The sequence below is a fragment of the Electrophorus electricus genome, chromosome 6 (genome assembly GCF_013358815.1).
Source record: "Electrophorus electricus isolate fEleEle1 chromosome 6, fEleEle1.pri, whole genome shotgun sequence".
In the NCBI taxonomy this organism is placed as follows: domain Eukaryota; kingdom Metazoa; phylum Chordata; class Actinopteri; order Gymnotiformes; family Gymnotidae; genus Electrophorus; species Electrophorus electricus.
Genome location: NC_049540.1, coordinates 3489678 through 3511762, shown reverse-complemented (window position 1 = coordinate 3511762; position 22085 = coordinate 3489678). Strand labels below are relative to the sequence as shown.

Here is a 22085-nt window from a genome sequence, read left to right as displayed (position 1 = left end):
GCTAATCACAAAAATGCTAAATGTACATTCTTTAGCAATAAGAAGGGTGAAGTGGAAATAAAACAACTCCATCACTGTGTCAAATGTAAGGACGCACAGAAAAAGGGAGAGAGAGAAGTAAGATAGAAGCCTGGGAGACATGTATTTTGACACCTGACAAACTCAGTTAAACACAATCAATTAAACATGCTTCACAAAGCAACAGCAAAATCACATCCATTACTTTCCACTTCAGTGGAGAAGATTACATAAATCACTTTTAGCCTCAATATTATTAAACCTGTGCAACTAGATACTGTGGCAAGCCAGCGTCACATCATATCAGATCACATCACAAATGATTCTGCTACGACATCATTGCAAATTGACCAGGACCCATAAAACAAGGAAGGGTTCTAAAATTGAATCTTTGGCACATCCCCATGCATGTGTGTGTGTGTGTGTGTTTGTTTGTTTGTTTGTGTGTGTGTTTGTGTGTATGGGAACGTGTGTGCTTGCATGCATGTCGGTGCGTCTTTGTGTGTACACCCATGTGTTTGTGTAAAAGGGTGTTCCAGGAGTGGGTTTTATGTAGCTGCTCTGTTAGTTAGAACAGATTTAGAACAGGGCCTTTTCCTTGTTTCTGTACTTGTTTTCATTGGGGGGGGCACCCATTAGTTAAGAAACCAGAAACCCATTAGTTACAAACAGACACACATGCATGCACAGTCTCTGGGTCTGCCTGTCACTCAGAATTTGATCTTGTGAGAGTCAATTTCACTATTCTCTAAATTTGATTCAGCTCTCATACACTCAGATTGTCATGGGAAATAGAAAAACCCTAGCCCAACAACCAGCAAAGTTAACAGAGTCAGAAACCACACACACATACATGCACGCACACACACACACACACATTGTATAGTTATCTGGGGCTTGCCTAGGGGTGGAGAACAGTGTGCGTGCTTGTGTATGTGTGTGTCTGTGTCTGTGTGTGTGTGTGATGGGGGGGTTGTAAGCTGGATCAACTAATGTTGGTTATATTTTTATACTGAATAACTCGTTTTTAATTTTGTTATTCTATAGCAAACAATTTGCTCACTAATCTCTAATCTCATTTAATCTCTTCTGATTTCTCATTTATGACAAACTTGGGGTTCATTTAAGATTTGTTTATTTCTCCTAAAGGCCTTTTATAAACAGTAAAGAAATTAAAAGGTACAATTTTGAAATGTTTCTGTCACATCTATGATGATAATTACAGCAACATTTGAGAGATGGTGAGAGACAGGCGATCCTCATTCAGTCTATGTTTATATTTCAAGAATAGGTAATGAGAAAGAAGATTTTCAGAAGGCACATTTTCACAATTTTCATGTTGTCAGCAACACACGAGAAACAGGATGCACATGTATTATTATTATTATTATAATTATTATTATCATTTGCATGATGTCTCTTCTTCAGCTCGAGTTTTACCACTTGGGCATTATATTTAGCAACAGTTTTAGCCAGATCATCTCACACAAGTCAACCTGAGAAATAATAGGGAATCATTTCAACAATAATTTCTCCAACAAACTTAAATATGTTCAAAATGATCCAATATTAAATATCTGTGAGTGGCAAAGCTATGTGAAACTTTGCGTTTGATATCTGGTGTGAACCCCTTGTGCAGTTATAGCTGCAACTAAATGTTTCTGGTAATTATTAATTAGTCCTGCATATTGGCTTAGAGTAATTTTAGCTCATTACTCCATAAAAAAAAAATTTCATATTAGTTATGTTGGAGGGTTTCCTACAATTAACTGCTTGTTTCACGTTCTTGCACAACATTTCTATCGGATTAAGGTGTTGAAATTGACTTGTCCATTTCAAAACCTTAGCTTTATTCTTCTTTAACCGTTCTTTGGTAGAACGACTTGTGTGCTTGACTTGTGTGCTTCGGGTCATTCGGCTGCATGAACCACGATATTTTAAGATTCAGCTCACTGACAGATGGCTGACATTTCCCTTTAGAATTTGCTGGAATAACTCAGAATTCATTGTTCCATCAATGGTGGCAAGCCGTCCACGCCCAAATGCAGCAAAATAGGCCCAAACCATGATATTACTACCAACTGTGTTTCAAAGAAGGGATGAGGATGTTATGCTGGAATGCAGTGTGATTCTTTCTCCAAACATAACACTTCTCATTTAAACCAAAAAGATCTATGCTGGTCTCATCCCTCCACCAAACATTGTTCCAACAGGCTTCTGGCTTGTCTGTGTGATCTTTAGCAAACTGCAGACAGGCAGTAATGTTCATATTGGAGATCAGCGGCCTTCTCCTTGCAACCCTGCCATGTGCACCATTGTTGTTCAGTGTTCTCCTGTCGGTGGACTCATGAGCATTAACCTTAGCCAGTGTGAGAGAGGCATTTAGTCGCTTAGAAGTTACCTCGGGTTCTTTTGTCACCTCGTGGACTGTTACACCCTTGCTCTTGGTGTGATCTTTTTTGATTCACCACTCCTGGGGACTTGAATAATGGTCTTGAATTTCTTTCATTTGTCCACAATTTGACTGACTATGGAATGGTAGAGACCAAACTGTTTAGAGATGGTTTTGCAACCTTTTCCAGCCTGATGAGCATCAACAACTTCTTCTCAGGTCCTCAGAAATCTCCTTTGTTTATGCAATGATAACACTTCCACAAACATGTTGTGAAGAGCAGACTTTGCTAGATCCTTGTTGTTTAAATAAAAGAGTGCTCACTCAACCCCTTGGTTTGAAAACACCTGACTCTAATTACATTTTAAAATGATCTGCCAATCCTATAGCTTCACAAGTCCTTGCCAGTCACAGATATTGTAATGTACATTTACCCAAAGCTACTTACAATTATGACTGAGTACAACTCGACCAATTGTGGGTTAAGAGCCTTACTCAGGAACCCAACAGTGGTAACTTGGCAGCAGTGGGGCTCACACCTGCAACCTTGCAAATACAAGGAAAGTACCTTAACCACTGAGCTACCACCACCTTTTAATGTGCTTGGTTTTAATAAATATTTCCTATTTCCTAGGAACCTTTCAGCAAAATTCAAGTTGTGCAAAGTGTAAGCTTTTCAGACAAGGACAACACTTACAGGAGCATAAAAAAAAAAACTTTAACCAGCACTACTGCTATTGCTTAAGTGTACTACACCCTGATATATTAATCTCTTCTAAAAGCACTTAGTGGAGTTCTACAGATATTTTTAAAATCTTGACATCCTTTAACCAAGACTGCCAGATCATGATGGATGCCAATTAACTATTTAAGTCACACTGTCCTCTCAAAGCCCAAATTAAACTAAAAGTGCATTTTGTCTTTCCATTGATGTTACCTTATCCTGGCACACATAACGAAAATGTAAGCATCTCAGAGGCTGGAATAAGTCTCTCTCTCCCTTTTAAACTATGGCTGCACAATACATCAGTATGTCAATAATAATTACTGGCCTTTGGACAACTGATATCACAGAAGGCTGGAATATACAACCAAGCAATCTAACATATTACTAAAGTTAGTAGAGAACATCTACTAATTTTAGACATTTCAAATGAGCGTTCTGTTTGTGATTTTGATCAGCTGATTAAATCACGTCTCAACAAAGAAATAATTTTGGCCATGCTAATGCAGATCATTCTTTAACCATGCCATCTCAAGGGTTCACCCATGTATTTCTACTTCATTGCAAGGAGTATCTCAATTAAAATACACTGGTATATTACTGCAGTGGAACATTTTGTCCATATTATCCACTTATTAACAATATTATGTCTTAATCTGCACTTAAGTAAACACACTTGACCAGATTTTAGATGGACCAAACTTCTGAAATGGCAGAGGAACCTCAACACTGATCCTGGAATGACAGAAAGCTGCAGGGAACTCTAGAGATGTCTAGGGATTTGGAGCCGAAACTCTTGAATCTTTACTGAAGGAAATGTTTCTCTACTTTTACTATGACCAGTAGCAGCTGTACAATGAAAATATTTTAGGATAGAATTAGTTTTATAGATAATGTGATTCTAGAAGTGAGTAACACACAATTCAATTTAGTTGGTGTAGTTATACTGCCTCCACATGTATACTGCTTATAGTGCATAATTCAGCAAGAATATCAGGAATGATAATGTCAGAGTGAGATACTTACACATCAGTGTGCTTCTGTAGAGCTGATTTGGAAAGTGGCAAATACAAGCTTTTACACTAGTACACAGTGAATGCTTTCACTGTGCTGTGCTTGTGTGTGTGCCTGTGTGCACTTTGTACAGAAGATTCTTCACAGAGGGCATGATCCAACAGGCAAAATCAAAGCACTTATTCTCTATTCCTAGTAATAGGAACAGCCTATTCATCTGCTAAAAAGACACACACATGCACATGCACACACACACAAAAAGTTACTCTAAGGTGGACCAGCCCAGACCCAGTTCCCCTGATACATTTAAGGTCCAAATGAATCTTTTTTTCTACTTACATCATGGTAATGATTTTCTGTGTCATTCTCTAAATTGTTTGTTAGCTGCTCTTAGAAATAACTAGAGGTGGAACACTAATTAAGTCTGATCAATACAGTGATTATGAAACTGCAATGTGCTTATGTTAATACCTCTTTTTCATATTGTGAAGCTATCAAAATGATCCATTGTAATATATTTTTGAAAGTTTGTTAAAATGCTATTTATTTTTCCCAATTATTGTTATGTGGTCAAAGTTGACACATATGAGCAATCATTTAGTGTTCAAAAGGCATTTTTGGAGAACATTTTATGAATTAAAATATAAATGTAAAAAGTGTTTACTTGATGTAAAATTTGTTGGCTGGATGCATATTAATCATATCTTACTGATTGGAATTAGATTTTGCATTGCATTAAATGCTAAACTAAATTAACTAAATGTTCCATCATAACCAATGACTCTTAATTATGTGATCTTTGTTTTATGCCAGATTCAGTCACACAGCAAGAACAATGTTCACCATAAAAGAAGTCACAGTGACATCAAAGTCACAGTGAATTCATTAAGTAATTTCAGGTGTACCATTCCTTTCCAAATTTTTAAATGTTTTATTTCAGCTTGTGTATAAAACCCTAGGAGGTCCATACAGAAACTCTGAAAAAAGGGTGGATGGGGGTTACTTTAGTGTCTCTGTTCCAGCCATAACATAAACCGGTCACGCAAACACTGAGAACAGCCAGATTTATTATGGGCATATCCAAAGTCAGGGTTATAATAACGCTCCAAGGCCAATGAGGCAACATGAAGAGATCCAGGATTCATAATAAAACAGAAAGTAAAATACGGAAAACAGGAAAAATATGCAAACAGACTAAATAGAAACGCACAACAGGGAACACAGCTAGAACTGCAAACATAACAAAGGCTAGACCAATAAACTCAGGCAGCATAAAGTTGACAGGGCCTAGTACATCCAATGGCCAGAAAACACAGGGTATATATACACAGCGTAATCAGGGCTAACAAGAGAGCAACAAAGAACAGATGATACAAACGAAAGACGGGGAAACTCAAAAATGGGACGGAACAAGAAAGCAAAGCAAAACAAAGCCACGAGACAAGGTTACCACGAAGACAAGAGGGGCCGATCCTTACACCAGTTAATTTCAGAGCATTTCTTTTCATTTGAAGAACAAAAAGAAGCAAAGAAAATCAAAGCTTTTGTACACAGTGCTGTGTTACAAAGAAAAAATACAAAGCTGAAAATAATACTGAAAATGTATCACAAATGATCCCATATTCTTTTCTATAACTGAAAATGAGTCCTAAATAAAAGTCAGACAACAAGCAAGCATGCAGCTACAAGGACAAAAATACATCACCCCAACTGAATCTTGACCTCACAACTTTCAGATTATGAGATTGATGCACTGCCTACTGTGCCAAAGAGGCTGATACCAAGGAGTACAGTTCAAAGTTGACATAATACCGATGGGACAAATATGTCAGGTTGAGCATAATTACTCAGCCCTTAGAGACCCCAAACACTGTGTGTATGTGTGTGTTGAGACTAATCTACTGAGACTAATCTGCCATATAGGGAGTAAGTCCACAAATCATGGCAAGATAAAGGCACAAAAAGGAAGGAAAAACAAACTATATATATATATATATATATATATATATATATATATATATATATATATATATATATGTGTGTGTGTGTGTGTGTGTGTGTGTGTGTGTCTGTATCTACGTGTGTAAATAAATAAATAATATAAAAATAAATCAGAAGAATATAGTAATAAATCATCTTAAGAAGAATAAATATAGTAATAAATCATCTTAAGAAGAAAATTTAATATTTTAAATTAATTTATATATATATATATATATATATATATATATATATATATTTTTTTTTTTATTTTTTTTATTTTTTTTTTTTACACACACACACACACACACACCTCTTAATCATAGAATCCAGGTGTTTCATTCAGTCCCATTGCCACAGGTGTATAAGATGAAACATCTAGCTATGCGTTATGTCTTTTCAAATATTTATGTAAGAACGGGTCATTATAAAACGCTCACTGAATTCAGGTAGTAATAATATGCAGTAATAGGATGCCACCATTGCAACAATTCAGTTTGTGAAATTTCTTCCCTCCCAGATATTCCACGATCAATTGTGAGTGGTATTATAGAAAAGTGGTAGTGTTTAGGAACCACAGTCACTCAGCTACAACATGGCTTCATAGCACGGGTTTCCATGGCCAAGCAGCTGCTTGCAAGCCAGACCCTCTCATCCAACATCAGCGCCTGACTTCACCAATGGTCTCCTGGATGAATGGGCAAAAATTCCTACAGATACACTCCAAAATCTTGTATAACGTCTTCATATTACTCTGTATTACTCCATATTATTGCCTATGGATTTAGAATGGGATGTCATAAAAGCTCCTGTGGGTATAATGTGGAGGTGTCCCAATACTTTTGTCCATGTGGTGTGTGTATGTATAAAACTCTCACGTACCAAAGATGTACAACGCCAAAGTAGTTACACTAATATAATAGTCATCTTCTGTTACTAGTACTTTGTTATATTGTCATTAACACATTGATAACTCTTAAGCAACTATTACCTGACTTGCATCAGTATGCTAAAATGTAGTGGATTTTTCAAGAAAGAAAAGTGTTGGTGTAGACGCTCTTAGCTTGCATGTTCTCAGAATAATCAACTTTAGACACAGTCTCACATGACCCTTCTGAATAAATAGACATGGACACTTCCTGTCAGTAACACGGCCACAATGTGTAACAATGACTACTTCCTCTAAATCATATAGTGATGTCAGAGGTTTTGCCTGAAGACTGATCTATAAAAAGTACAGTGCTAAAAACACAATCAGAATTTTCAAAACAAACACTACATGTAATTATATCTTATTATAGCTAACATTTCAAAAATATTTTACATATATCTTACACCAATGGAGGAGGGTTGAACAATATACCTACCAGTCATGAGGCATCAAAATACTGACCAACACACAGAAGACACACAGTCAAATCACTAAACAAGCTCAAATCCTCCTGATGAGTGTTCTGTCTGCGTTTTGCTGGTCAAGAAGCAGCCACACTGGCTAGAATATATGGTTATAAATCACACAGGAAGGAAATCAGGAAGTAAATACATGGGATTAGCTATGAGAAATGGTATGAGTCAACTTAAGAAATGAAGTGAACACTGAGGAAACAAATCTATAGTGAGGAGATGTGAAATTTAAGAGGAGACTAGTGTACAGTAGACTTAAAGAGTAGACATGTATAGACTTTAAGAGGAGACTTGTGTACAATTGATTTTAAGAGGACACTTGAGTACAGTAGACTTTAAGAGGAGACTTGAGTACAATAGACTTTAATAGTAGACTTGTGTAGACTTTAAGAGGAGACTTGAGTACAGTAGACTTTGAGTAGACTTGAGTACAGTAGACTTTAAGAGTAGACTGGTGTAGACTTTAAGAGGAGACTTGAGTACAGTAGACTTTAAGAGTAGACTGGTGTAGACTTTAAGAGGACACTTGAGTACAGTAGACTTTGAGTAGACTTGAGTACAGTAGACTTTAAGAGTAGACTTGTGTAGACTTTAAGAGGAGACTTGAGTACAAGGAACAAGGAAATAAACATCTCGAATGTATGGAAATGGAAGGCTGACCTGGCTTTATTTTTTGTGACAAGTTTTTATAGTACATATATTTGTAATGAGTTAAGTCGACATTGCCTAAATTTTAATACAACACCATGTTTAAGATAAAGTTAGGCTTTTCCTTAAACATAATCTGTAACAAAACAGCGAATAATTTGCATCTAAAAACTCTTTAAACGTTAAGGTGATAATTCTGGTAGCAAGGAATTGGTGTTTTTTTTTCTTCTTATTTACACATGATGCAATACAGCTGCAGCAAAAGGAGGCATATAATTTAACTCTCTGAGTTATCATCAGCAACATTAAAGGGCTCTCCATCAATTTAATTATTAAATGTAAACACTGAATCCTTTAACTTCAACAGAGATGGAGAGAGGGAGTTTAGTCAGAGTGTTTAGTGGCACATGGAGGTCAGTTACATAAGGGGTTGTTCACAAATCTGTGTTAAGTGTTGGCCAAATAAGGTCACCCATGTCCAACTGGGCATCACTGGCCAGCAACAGCAAGGAGCCACTGGACATAAACAGAGACACATATGTAATATGTAAAACAAATAAATAACAATTTTAAAAAGTGCCAGTTTCCTAAATTAACTTAATCTAAACACTGCCAGTATTTTGCAAAAGGTACTACTATTAGGACCTCTGCAATGTGTGTGTGCATGAATGTGCAGCATGCGTGCATGTGTGTGTGTGTGTGTGTGTGTGCATGTGTGTGTGTGTTTATTCAATTTGAATACTGTGAGTATAAACATGCATTGAAAACATTGTACCTCTGTACACTCAAAGATCCTTGGTGGTAGCAAATTATATCACTGTCCAAACACACACCTGCACACATAATTAACTACCCAAATCCTCCCCACACACATTTGATGTGGGTGTTTATAGCCTGTTATAACACAGTCATCATTCTTACTGCATCAGTTCCTACCCAGACATTCAGGCATTTCTAGCTTCATTTTATTGTAAATATTCAACCAAATATGCAAATTAATTTCAAACATTCTACCATAACTGAAGACAAGACACACACACACACACCAAAACAGGGGTCTGCTGTTGAGTCAGCATTGGTCTGCTTCTCATAAAATTACTTCCAACATGACATATATAAGGTGATGAGACGTTTCTCATTGTTTCCTCAATCACACATACACACGCAAGCAACACACGCACGCACGCACACACACAAAGTCTTGGTACAGCTCTTGGTTCGTGGGCCACTGACGCGTCTCCAGAAGACAAAGATTTCGTTTGTAGCCCAGCACACCATACACACACACACACACACACACACACACACACACGTGCAAACTCTTTCGTATTAACTAAGCACAACACATCAGAACGAGAAAAGCTTCTGTGCACACTTCTGATTAAATGAAACACTACTCATTTTTCTACGTTTCGAGTAGGGGGAGTCGTCCGTGAGTGAGTACGAATAGAACCACAAATTTCACGACTGAATGGCCGCGAGCAGCAGCGTTAACGAACAAACACACGTAAACGCAGAAAACGTCCAAGAACACTGAGCCACGAACTTGCAGGAATTTCACCTCTAATATTACACATTCGAAAAACACATTTATGTTTATTAGTTTTGTTTATTTATTAACCTCAATGATTTCTGTTTCTCTTCCACTTGCCAGATGGTTACGCGACGGCCGAGCAGTCTTATTATAATAAAGCTTTTTGTTTCTGAATCCTCAAAACGTGTCGTTTTGATGCACCACATCGAACAAAACTCGAACCCTAGTGTTTTAAAGGTGGACGGGCACAGAGTGATGCTGGCCCACTGGAAGCTATGGAAACGGCAGCATCTTTTGTTGTAGACTACCGGAGACAGCATAGCATTTTTTGATGCTTTACCATCTACCTTGAAACAGCATTAAATTATCGACTAATGTGGATGTGATGCATTTTGTATTACCTAAAATACACTGCACTCGTCCGGCCGTGGACTGGTGTAAATTATTCTTTCGGATTGTAACTCGACTACGCGCCACTGTTTCATTCATGAATGGGCTACATTTTTTTACAACCAGAGGCAGAGATTAGAAGACAAGCGACCACAACACCCCTATAGCAGCAGAAAGCACTGTGCGTTTCTGGATATGGGCTATAGACCCGTAGTTCCAAAGCTTTGCGTCTTCGGTAGGTATGCACGTTTTACAGGAGAAACAACGACATGCAAGTTGCTGAAATATCGAAGAAAGAGAATACAGCGACTGAACCAAAGCGCTATTGTGACAAACATGCTGATCGCTTCTGACAACAAAAACGGGTAGAAAGCGTTCACGAATCCAGCGCGCACAATTATATATTTATTATTATTTTTCCATCAAAAAAAGAGAAGCGGGTCAGGAGAACGCATACAGAGACGACCCGTTATCCACGAGACCCACCTGCCTGTGTAGTATCAGTGAGATCGTAGTTCAGCCCCGGGTAGTCTCGCAGTTTTCTCCCACTAACGTTTAATATTCCGGAGCAAACAGCGTCTTCCAGAGCGCGGTCCAGACTCCGAGCGGTATGCAGGGGTTGTTGGTGCTGCATCACGCCCGGGTTCCAGTGAGGTACGTTAGGATAGTGCTGGCCCTGAAGAGCCGTTACAGCTCCCACTCCTCCTTGACTCGCCGCCATTTTCATAAGTGAATATATTCTTACAATAATAAGAAGGGTTTGCCGCTCCGCCCATGCGCAGAGGGCGCACAGTCAGACGGTGCGGGGGACTACAGGGATAGGGCGGAGACAACGCTACAAGGAGCAGGTACTGTGATTAAACCAGATACCCATAGACCAAAAAGATGGATTGTACATTGTGATGCATAAAATACCATTGTGTCTCCAGTATATTTCCTACACTAACATTAATGCAGCAACATTATCGGGTAGGCCTGTACGTATCCCGACCTTAAAATGTGTCGCTATACTTTAGTCTGTCTTAAAATACTAGCCCTATTTGTAAATGATACGCTACCTATCTTTGTAGATGTGAATGAAGAGCAGCGTCTTCTTTTCGTGTGATCACTGATGGTACATGTGCGGCTGATGCGGCAGACGTCAGCTGCAAGCAAAAGCACCTCCTGGTGGCTATAACTATTAGTTACACTCTGAAAGCGGCAGTTGTATTTATTTATTTAATGACATTTTTGCACTATATTGGACTGTTTGCACTTGTGTAGCATGTTGTCTGTTGCACTGTTGTTTTGTGTTGCACCATGGTCCTGGAGGAACATTGTCTCGTTTTTGTTGTGTACTTGTATATAGCTGAAATGACAATAAAACCTCTCTGAACTTTGAACTTTGAATGGAGTTACTTTTATTAGTCGTGTAACAGTAGCAGTGACTGGCATAAGTTTGGCATTTTTATATTTCGCATCAACATACCTATACATAAATTGAACACATACTTTTTTTTTTTAAATCAAAGTCTCTGTAAATATACATATTTAACATCAAGGCTGTCCCAGTAGTGACATGGGCTCTTGTGGCTGTAACTCCTAAACTGGACTGAAGAGGAGGAGTGGCTCCAACAGATTCCAGGAATAGCAACATCGTTTGAAAACCCTGTATGTATACATAATGTATATATAATCCATATATATTATTTCCGTAGCCATAAACAACATTTATTTATAAGTTATTCGTCTATGCATTTATTTGTTTATGGTGTAGCAGTACCTTTCGTGGAAATATTAGTTACAACATATGCTATTTTAGGCTGTTGTCACGCTGACCGGCTAATACACTTGTGGGAAGGGCTCCGTCTTTCCGCTGCTGCCAAGAGGCGCCAGCAGTCACCATTTGTTCCAACACCTATTAACGTGACCACGCGGAGCTGGTGATTTGGATTCGCTTAGAATTTAGCACAGTGTGTTAATATCTGATATATCCTTACATAGTTTGTATGGTAGGATAATTCACAAACATCCGGTCAACAAAGACAATATCAATAAGACAAAGTTGCGAAACGGGGCTTGCTGTACTGTCGAAGAAGAATGGAGGACAGCGAGGTGAAGACGGAGATTTCCGAACCGATGGAGTCTCAAAGCAACGAAGACAAAATCGATATGTCACTCGGTTTGTATTCTTATAAAGAGTGTGATGCCATGTTAAAGTATGCGGATAAGTCATATTAATTAAAAGTTCCAAGCCGTCACTTTCGCTTCCGTGTTGTATGCATGTGTGAAAGTTTAGTTGTGTAGCTACACGCAGCAGTCAGCTGTCAAATGGATTCAGTTGTTGAGCTAAAACCAGGCCGTGTCTATATCAAACGTACACGTCGCTTGCTGCTACGTTGCGGTTATTTTAACGTGGTATTAGTTACTGTTTTGACCGTTTTAAATCGTATGTTGAATAGCTAGCGTTAGAGTTTCTCGCTAATTATGAGACGGGTAATAAAACTGAAGCAGTTGTCCGTGCCTTATGGCGGACACCTGTCTTTTTTCATTCAATCAACTTGGAAGACATAGCTGTTGACGAGTTGTTTTGGCAAATATGAATTCAAGGCCTTACTTTTCTGTGAGTTTCTGACTGTTCAGGCAATACCCGAGGATTCGATTCAGTCTTGCCTAAGGTCGATGAGCTAAAAACTCGGTTCACTACTCCTGGGGTTTGCAATATGCTACCAACACCTCCAGGCCAGCCAACTTTTTTTTTTTTTCAGTGAGCATCTTCAAACTGGTATTACAAAAAACCTGCTTAACATGTTCTTTGAAACAGCTATGTCCAAACCCACAGGAAATGCTTAAGAAGCTAGGTATAAACAAAAGACTTATGAATAAAGCAGAGATGTAAGTTTTACAGAGTCTTTAGTGACATGAAATTTTAAGTCATGTTGCCAGTCTTATTTTCTGGGTAGTAGTAGGAAATTTTCTTCATTGTCATTTATTTATTATATGTAGACTAGTGTGGCTAGAACTAAACTCAGCCTGACAGTAACTACAGCCTAAGTTTTGTAGAGTGTTTTGAAATGGAACTTCATTCAAGAGCCCCTTCTCCCTCATAATACAATCTGATTCACTCAAAAGCTATACATATATACATTTTGTGTACTTCACTATAATTTTGCACCCTTCTCTGTCTTGTGTGTGTGTGCGTGTGTGTGTGTGTGTGTGTGTGTGTTTGTTTGGATGTGTGTGCACAAACAAATGAGGATAGGACTGCTGGTTGGAGTTCTGACCTGAGATTGTCTAGAGCAAAAAAATGAAAATAACACCATTTCTCCTAGCAGATTTGAGCAGGAAACTCAAGGTCTCTGGAAACTGCAGAAGCCCAGAATTAGAATGAGTCTTACTAAAGCAGTTCATTATTTCTTCTCTCCAGATGAGATAATCAAGCTGAACAAAAGAAAGCAGAAAGTGAACAGAGCAGTGAGCAGGGCAAGAAACAATCGAGTCACCAACAGGAATAATGTCCTGAAGAAGCTCAACCAGGTCCCACAGTCGTGGAGGGGCCTGAGACGTGGGACGCTGCAGTACCAGGGTAACAGCCCTCTGAGTTAACACTGTAGAAGCACGCTCGCATCCTGTGTGCGCCTCTGCTGGTCTAATCGTAAATCTGGCCATGTTTCCATTTCTCTGCAACTAAGTACCACGTCCATCTGTATCTACCCACACGTGTATGACCCCTGTAAATCTGTGTCTATATTCCCATGTATGCTCCTTGTAAATATCCTTCCAGCCATCTTCCTATTCAGTCCTGCTGATGTCCATGAACACAGGGTCATTAACTGGTTGGTTTGTATGGCAGGGCCGAGTAGGTCACGTGGGCTGAGCAGAGGCAGAGGACCCGGGAGGCGGGGCACACTGAGGGGGAGTGGCATGAGCCCTCTCAGCAGAGCTGCTGCAAGTGCACAGGTCAGTCTCATTTGTGACATCACACAATGAGAAATTCAACCTATGAAATTAGTCACACTTTGCATTATAAAATAGCTGCACAATATATGAAAGTATATAAACTTATGAAATAAAAGCACAAAATAACTGATGTTCTTTAAATTTTGAGTCAATGAAAAACAATGTTTTAGCATTTTTGTTTTCATTTTTTATTTTGATCATATGGTGTAATATTTCAAATGGAAACATTTTCGTGTGAAGTTGTAATGTAATTTCAAATAGAGAAATTCTAAATTGAAGCTCTAATGGTATTCTAATATAAATTCAAGTACGGAAATCCAAGTGTGAAGCCCAGTGATTTGGAGTAAGGGAAGGAGGCAGTGTAAACATGGTGGGATAGTTTCTGGTCCTCCTTCAGACTGAACATTCACTTGGGCAACCTGCAGTCTCATCCAGAGGTGGGTTCCGTGGCCGTGGAAGAGGAAGAGGAAGAGGAGGCTTAAGCAGGTAGACATTCATCCCTCCTTTGTTATGTACGACATATGCTGTACCAAGCCTCTCCAGATAGAAAGTTCAACAGAATTTGAAAAACCTGGGCTGCCTGTCTAACGTTCTAGTTGTAACTCTGAGAGACGATCCAGAAACTTGACAGTATCTGGCAGAATATAATAAATAGACATCCTGAATTTGGTAGAATGCTGAACAGGTGATGAAATATTTGCTTGTCTTGATGTAGGGGTGCTTTATCAGTGCGAGGTCAGAGAGGTAGAGGAGGCAGGCCCTTTTTATTAGACAGGGGGGTAAGTTGCTTCCCTTTTGAAACATTCACTTTGGTTACACAAATGTATATGTATACATATGCATATATACACACATTACATATATAGATATACATATAAAAACAATCACATTTTATATAAATGCATATAAATGTTTATTTTTTTCTGCAGTTTGCCACTTCGAGAGGGCATGAAAAGCTTGAAACGTATCAGAAAATAAGAAGGTAGGTTTATTTGGGCATGAATAGTACTGATCTATGAATCATCAAAAGAAGATTGATATAGTACACACACCTAGTGTATATCATCCTTGTCTAATGTATTGCACACACCCAGTACATATCATCAATGTCTGATGTAGTGCACACACACTGTGCATACATTCATGTCTGATGTATTGCACATACCAAGTGTATATCATCCTTGTCTTTCTCTCATTGTGAAGTCAAAGAATGGCAAGTTCTCCTGGAACCACACTGAGGGTGTCACTACCCAACACAACACTGGATTCTACAACTCAGTGAGTTAGAATCCACAATCCACAACAACAATTAGTTGTTGTTTTTATTTCCATTAAAACAGAAAGGAAACCAAAAGGAAAATGAACAAATAAATAAAACTAAGAAAAGTTTTAACAAAATAAGATGTTAAATAGTGCTCATTGTTGATTCTGAGAGTCGTTAAAGTTTCTTAAATCTTTTATAATTTCTCATAGTTTGTTGTGCAGTGATTGTTACATTAAGAATATAATATGTTACAGTATAACTTTTTGCAAACTGATGGTTCTTGACTTGAAAATTCTTAATGTAGTTTGTAGCTCTTAGACAAGTCCCTGAAAGTACAAGAACATTGTCTTGTATAATCTTGTATTAGACAGCCACAAGTTAATGTAATCTATGCATCCAGACAGGGACCTAATAAACCTGTAAGCGTTAGGTCCTCTGAAGCTTCATTTCACAAGACCACTGGGTATCTAACAGAGTCGTTCATTTTTTGTTACACAGTAAACCTAGCGCTAGGTCCTCTGTGCTGTATTTTCTGTTTTAACTAATGCTTGGGTTTCTCAGTGTGAAACACTGGCTGCTTCACACGAAAACACAGCCTCACAATATTTCTGTTTGTAACCATTTGTCCATGATGACCGGCTCTAAACCATGTGACCAGCTCTAGTTATGCATGTAAGGAAGACATGACACTTGCTATATAAAATCAATGGAGTTCAGTAGTCCTATAAAATCAGCAGTCACAGGATATGTAGGAGCATTCATGTAATGGTCAAATCTCCAGTAGCTAAAACATATTCCAAATCAGACTGATAAAGGTTGGGAGTCTGTTTTGATAAAGGTTGGGAATACTGTTTGATAAAGGCTAGGAATTCTGTGTGATAAAGGCTGGGAATACCTCTCTGGTGACTCTTTGCAGTCCTGAAACAGTTAGGTGAGCTGGAGGCCAGAAAAGTCTCTTTCTTGTGGTAAACTTATAAGTTTGAAGCAAACTGTACATGACATTGTTCAATCAAAGGCATTTTATGAAGTTACAACTCCCAATTTTGTTCTTGCTCCCAAAACATTCTTTAAATTATTTCCAAGCATACAACCTAAATGTCCCTAATTGATTTGTATGTTTTTTGGTGCTTGTCAGACAGCCCTGCCTTTTTCAATCTCATCATTTATCCCTCTCTGTTTGCCTGTTCTCTCGCTCTCTCTCTCGCTCTCTCTCTGTGTCTTTCTCAGGGGGAGGCCTGAGCGTGGTGGTGCAGTGCTGAGAGGCAGGTCAACTGAAGGTGGGGGCAGACCTACACCCAAAGGCATCCCTCTCCGCTTCAATTACAGAGGCACTACCAACCATGTGAGTGTATACCACCACCACCACCACCACCATTGAACCAGATGAAGTAGAGGAGCACCCCCCCCCCCCCAAAACCACAGACGCTTATACAATTTAAGTGAGTTGTAGTGCAACAGGTGGATGCACAAACAGCCCCAAATTCCTTTGTGTTTTTCTTCATTATTTGAAGACAATAGGCTGCTCTGCATCAGTGTTGCTGCGTGTATGGGGACAAAAAGCCACACGCATCCATAGTCTGAGGCTTGACCATGTAGTGTTTACCCTGACCTAGCACATCATAATGAGTGGCAGAAATTATGACATGCTGTTCACACTGGCGGACAATCATGATTTATATTCTTCCCACCTCCCTTATTTTCCAGACTGGAGTATCACTGAATGATCGTTTTACAAGCCTGAGGATCAGAGGGTGGGGACTGAAAGCAGAGAGGGGAAGGGGGAGGGGTCTTGGAAGAGGTCGAGGAAGAGGGGAGATTAGGGGAGGAGTAAGAGGCAGGCCAAAAGAAGGATTGCCAGTGAGGAGAGGAGAAAGAGGAAGAGCTAGAGGTAGAGGTAGAGGAAGTAGGGCAGCGGCATTAGGAGCAGGAAAATCAGGCCGAACTGTCCTTCTTCAGTGATGGGTTGCCATGTGTAATAAGTCAGTTGAATGTGGACATTTATAGTCGTCAACAAGCTATAAAGTTGACTGCCAATAACTCTCTATATGACTTTTAAATCAATTTGTGACCCCTTGACTTTTACAAAACACCCTTTTTATCTTGAATCATGTTGTAAAGCAATCCTTAATTATTATGAATTTTATGCTTTGGAATTCAGATTTTTAAAGTTGATATTTATACTTAGAATTGAATATTTTTGGAATTGCATGTTTCCAGTACACCACAAAATGCAATGAAGTGCCTTTAATATATTTTGTAAATACATTATTTGTTTACAAACTTTGCCTTTGTATATCACCAGTGAGACAGGTGTTTTGCAGTGTTGTGGGAATGTAAATATTAAATATTTTGATTTACATTCAAAAATAAACCCCTCATTAAAGTAAAAATTAAGCTTTTTGAAATAACCTGTTTTGAAAGAATGCTTCATTTTATATACCATTTATTTACTAAAACTTTGAATATAGTTGTTAGTAAACTAAGTTAGTCAATTAGGGGTAATAAAAGGAAAAATGAGATAAAGCCTTGAAGTAGTCATGTTAATTCAGATCTAAAATCAAGAAAAAGGTCAAACTTTGGTGGATTTCTCACAGGTTCTGTAACACACATGCTTGGAAAACAATAGGGAGTAACTTGAAAGAAGAAAATAAAATGGTATAGGACATATATATGACAACCTGAATAGACACGAACATACCTGGGGCCTCGTTTAAAAATCGTGCATGTCTCAAATGTGCGTATGAAACATCTCTGGCAGAAACCGGGATTTGTGAAGCCATCCTTAAACTCCGTTATGCCATATCAGTTGGCATAATAAAACTGACACGTCAGTACCTCAGATTTCTATACACAGTGAGTGGACAGGCTAACGTCAAAGCGCAATTTGCAGCAATTGGCCAGGTTCCCAAATGTAACGAGAAATTGACTGCACTCAAATTGCTTCAAGAGCACGTAGCCGGAATGAAGCTGCTTTCATTACACAAAAGTAATTTTGTTCTATAAAATATGTGATGCGACCATAACCAATGTGGTTGTTCAATGACCTGGTTCAATCCGTGACTTGTTTATTAATGAGAAGCAGCAGTGTAGGAGAAAAGAGCTGAAAATGGAGCTGCACGGGATGGATTGCTTTTTGGTAAGACCCACCGTTTTACAAGTTTAATTTATTGGCTTCAAATTTATTGTCTGTGCCTTAATCAAATAGCATCCTTAAACATTGCATCACTTCTGCAGAGGACAACGACTACCCGGTCAAGCTTTTCCTCCTTAGTCCATTCCATAACCCATGTAGCAGAAAGGAGAGACAATACAATAATGTGCACGCTGTGTGAACGAGTAGTCTTGTCCTCACAGTCTCTCTGTGTTTCACTTACGTTTTAATATTGTGTGAGGTACTGGTTCTTTCAACGATCTACTTATATTGCCTTTACCTTCAAGGAGTGTTTAGAAACCTGACGGATATTGGTGTTTCCGTAACATAAAGGTACCGCTGGGAGTTGAACCCAGAACTTCGCGTTTACTAGACAGGTGCTATGAAAAGCTAAGCCACGGCACCTTTGCTTGGAAGTTCCAGCAACACTATCAACAAAGATCAATTTCTGGGAGAACCCCATGCAGAACGTCACTGCAGAAAAATTCACATCCATGTCGGGCAATTGTCACAGCATCTACCAATAGCTGCAAATCACAGAAAAGGCAGTGACATATTGCCTTGGTCACGCTGCGCTACTCTGTCTGTTGGCTTAAAGGAGCATTCAAATCACTGGAATTAATCAAGACATTGATGTAATAGCGCAACAAATAAATTATTCACATTAGATCTGCACATACATAAAAACCTCACATTTATTTTGCAATTTCAATATATGCTGGCACATCACTGTCTTTGCTGACTTAATGAATTGGAGAAAGAGGAGTTACTTGTTTTTAGAAAAAAGAAAAATGCAATAAGACACCTATAGGAAAGTTTAACATTAAAAGTCTGAGATGACTTTGACCAACAAATTGGAAGTCAATGAATAGACTTGTCTGCAGGCAGTCTCTCTGTAATTGACTTAAGTTTGTTACATATCGCTAGGCACTGGTTCTTTCAACGATCTACTTATATTGCCTTTGCCTTCAAGGAGTGTTCAGAATATTGTATTTGACTTGCAATTTCAAAATATGCTGGCACGTCACTCTCTTTGCTAAATTAATGAATTAAGGAAAGAGGAGTTACTGGTCCTTACAGAAAACATGTAATGAGAGACCTATATGAAATTTTAAGATTAAAAGTCTGAGATGAATTTGACCAACAAATTGAAAAGAAAATGTTGGAAGCCTACGAGTAGACTTGTCTGCAGCAGTCTCTCTGTATTTGACTTACGTTTGTTACATATTGCTAGGCACTGGTTCTTTCACCGATCTAACTTATACTGCCTTTGCCTTCAAGGAGTGTTCAGAAATGAGATGAGATGACTTTGACCGATAAATTGGAAAGAAAAGGTTGGAAGTGAACGAGTAGTCTTGTCCGCAGACAGTCTCTCTGTATTTCACTTACGTTTTAATATTGTGTGAGGTACTGGTTCTTTCAACGATCTATTATGTTGCCTTTGCCTTCAAGAAGTGTTCAGAAACCTGACGGATATTGGTGTTTTCGTAACATAAAGGTACCGCTGGGAGTTGAACCCAGGACTTCCTGTTTACTAGACAGGCGCTATGACCAGCTAAGCCACGGCACCCTTGCTTAAAAATTCCAGCAACACTATCAACAAAGATCAATTTTTGGGAGAACCCCATGCAGAACATCACTGCAGAAAAATTCAGATCCATGTCAGGCAAATGTCACAGCATCTACCAATAGCCGCAAATCACAGAAAAGGCAGTGACATATTGCCTTGGTCACGCTGCGCTACTCAGTCCGTTGGCTCGAAGGAGCATTCAAACCATTGGAATTAATCAAGACATTGATGTAATAGCGCAACAAATAAATTATTCACATTAACTCTGCACATAGATAAAAACCTCACAATTATTTTGCAATTTCACAATATGCTGGCACGTCACTCTCTTTGATAAGTTAATGAATTAGGGAAAGAGGAGTTACTGGTCCTTACAGAAAACATGTAATGAGAGACCTATATGAAATTTTAAGATTAAAAGTCTGAGATGACTTTGACCAACAAATTGAAAAGAAAATGTTGGAAGCCTACGAGTAGACTTGTCTGCAGCAGTCTCTCTGTATTTCACTTACGTTTGTTACATATTGCTAGGCACTGGTTCTTTCACCGATCTAACTTATATTGCCTTTGCCTTCAAGGAGTGTTCAGAAATGAGATGAGATGACTGACCGATAAATTGGAAAGAAAAGGTTGGAAGTGAACGAGTAGTCTTGTCAGCAGACAGTCTCTCTGTATTTCACTTACGTTTTAATATTGTGTGAGGTACTGGTTCTTTCACCGATCTACTTATGTTGCCTTTGCCTTCAAGAAGTGTTCAGAAATGAGATGAGATGACTTTGACCAATAAATTGGAAAGAAAACCTTGGAAGTCAACGAGTAGTCTTGTCCGCAAACAGTCTCCCTGTATTTCACTTACGTTTTAATATTGTGTGAGGTACTGGTTCTTTCAACGATCTACTTATATTGCCTTTGCCTTCAAGGAATGTTCAGAAACCTGACGGATATTGGTGTTTTCGTAACATAAAGGTACCGCTGTGAGTTGAACCCAGAACTTCCTATTTACTAGACAGGCACTATGACCAGCTAAGCCATGGCACCCTTGCTTAAAAACTCCAGCAACACTATCAACAAAGATAAATTTTTGGGAGAACCCCATGCAGAACATCACTGCAGAAAAATTCAGATCCATGTCAGGCAAATGTCACAGCATCTACCAATAGCCGCAAATCACAGAAAAGGCAGTGACATATTGCCTTGGTCACGCTGCGCTACTCAGTCCGTTGGCTCGAAGGAGCATTCAAACCATTGGAATTAATCAAGACATTGATGTAATAGCGCAACAAATAAATTATTCACATTAACTCTGCACATAGATAAAAACCTCACAATTATTTTGCAATTTCACAATATGCTGGCACGTCACTCTCTTTGCTAAGTTAATGAATTAGGGAAAGAGGAGTTACTGGTCCTTACAGAAAACATGTAATGAGAGACCTATATGAAATTTTAAGATTAAAAGTCTGAGATGACTTTGACCAACAAATTGAAAAGAAAATGTTGGAAGCCTACGAGTAGACTTGTCTGCAGCAGTCTCTCTGTATTTCACTTACGTTTGTTACATATTGCTAGGCACTGGTTCTTTCACCGATCTAACTTATATTGCCTTTGCCTTCAAGGAGTGTTCAGAAATGAGATAAGATGACTTTGACCAATAAATTGGAAAGAAAACCTTGGAAGTCAACGAGTAGTCTTGTCCGCAAACAGTCTCCCTGTATTTCACTTACGTTTTAATATTGTGTGAGGTACTGGTTCTTTCAACGATCTACTTATATTGCCTTTGCCTTCAAGGAGTGTTCAGAAATGAGATGAGATGACTTTGACCAATAAATTGGAAAGAAAACCTTGGAAGTGAACAAGTAGTCTTGTCGGCAAACAGTCTCCCTGTATTTCACTTAAGTTTTAATATTGTGTGAGGTACTGGTTCTTTCAACGATCTACTTATATTACCTTTGCCTTCAAGGAGTGTTCAGAAACCTGACGGATATTGGTGTTTTCGTAACATAAAGGTACCGCTGGGAGTTGAACCCAGGATTTCCTGTTTACTAGCCAGGCGCTAT

General features: G+C 38.7%; 2 protein-coding genes and 1 non-coding gene across 7 annotated transcripts in view; 1 reads left to right on the top strand and 2 right to left on the bottom strand.

The window, feature by feature from the left end:
* Positions 1–10864, bottom strand: part of lrch2 (leucine-rich repeats and calponin homology (CH) domain containing 2) — a 61214-nt gene extending 50350 nt beyond the window's left edge. For all 5 annotated transcript variants that reach the window (XM_035527048.1, XM_035527049.1, XM_035527050.1 and 2 more), the window contains exon 1: positions 10591–10864. In XM_035527048.1, coding sequence (XP_035382941.1) covers positions 10591–10831 — 241 coding nt within the window. In that variant the 5' untranslated portion in view covers positions 10832–10864. The remainder of the gene's footprint in view (positions 1–10590) is intronic.
* Positions 10865–11979: 1115 nt separating this feature from the next.
* si:dkey-17o15.2 (UAP56-interacting factor) lies at positions 11980–17712 on the top strand. The gene is made up of 9 exons (XM_027030053.2): positions 11980–12265; positions 13511–13669; positions 13937–14043; positions 14441–14529; positions 14759–14822; positions 14973–15025; positions 15247–15321; positions 16535–16649; positions 17012–17712. The coding sequence occupies exons 1-9, from the start codon at positions 12184–12186 to the stop codon at positions 17264–17266; spliced, it is 999 nt and encodes a 332-aa protein (XP_026885854.2). The 5' UTR covers positions 11980–12183; the 3' UTR covers positions 17267–17712.
* A 2242-nt stretch (positions 17713–19954) lies between these two features.
* Positions 19955–20028, bottom strand: trnat-agu. Its single transcript has one exon. It is a non-coding gene; the product is annotated as a tRNA-Thr (tRNA).
* Between the last annotated feature and the right edge of the window lie 2057 nt (positions 20029–22085).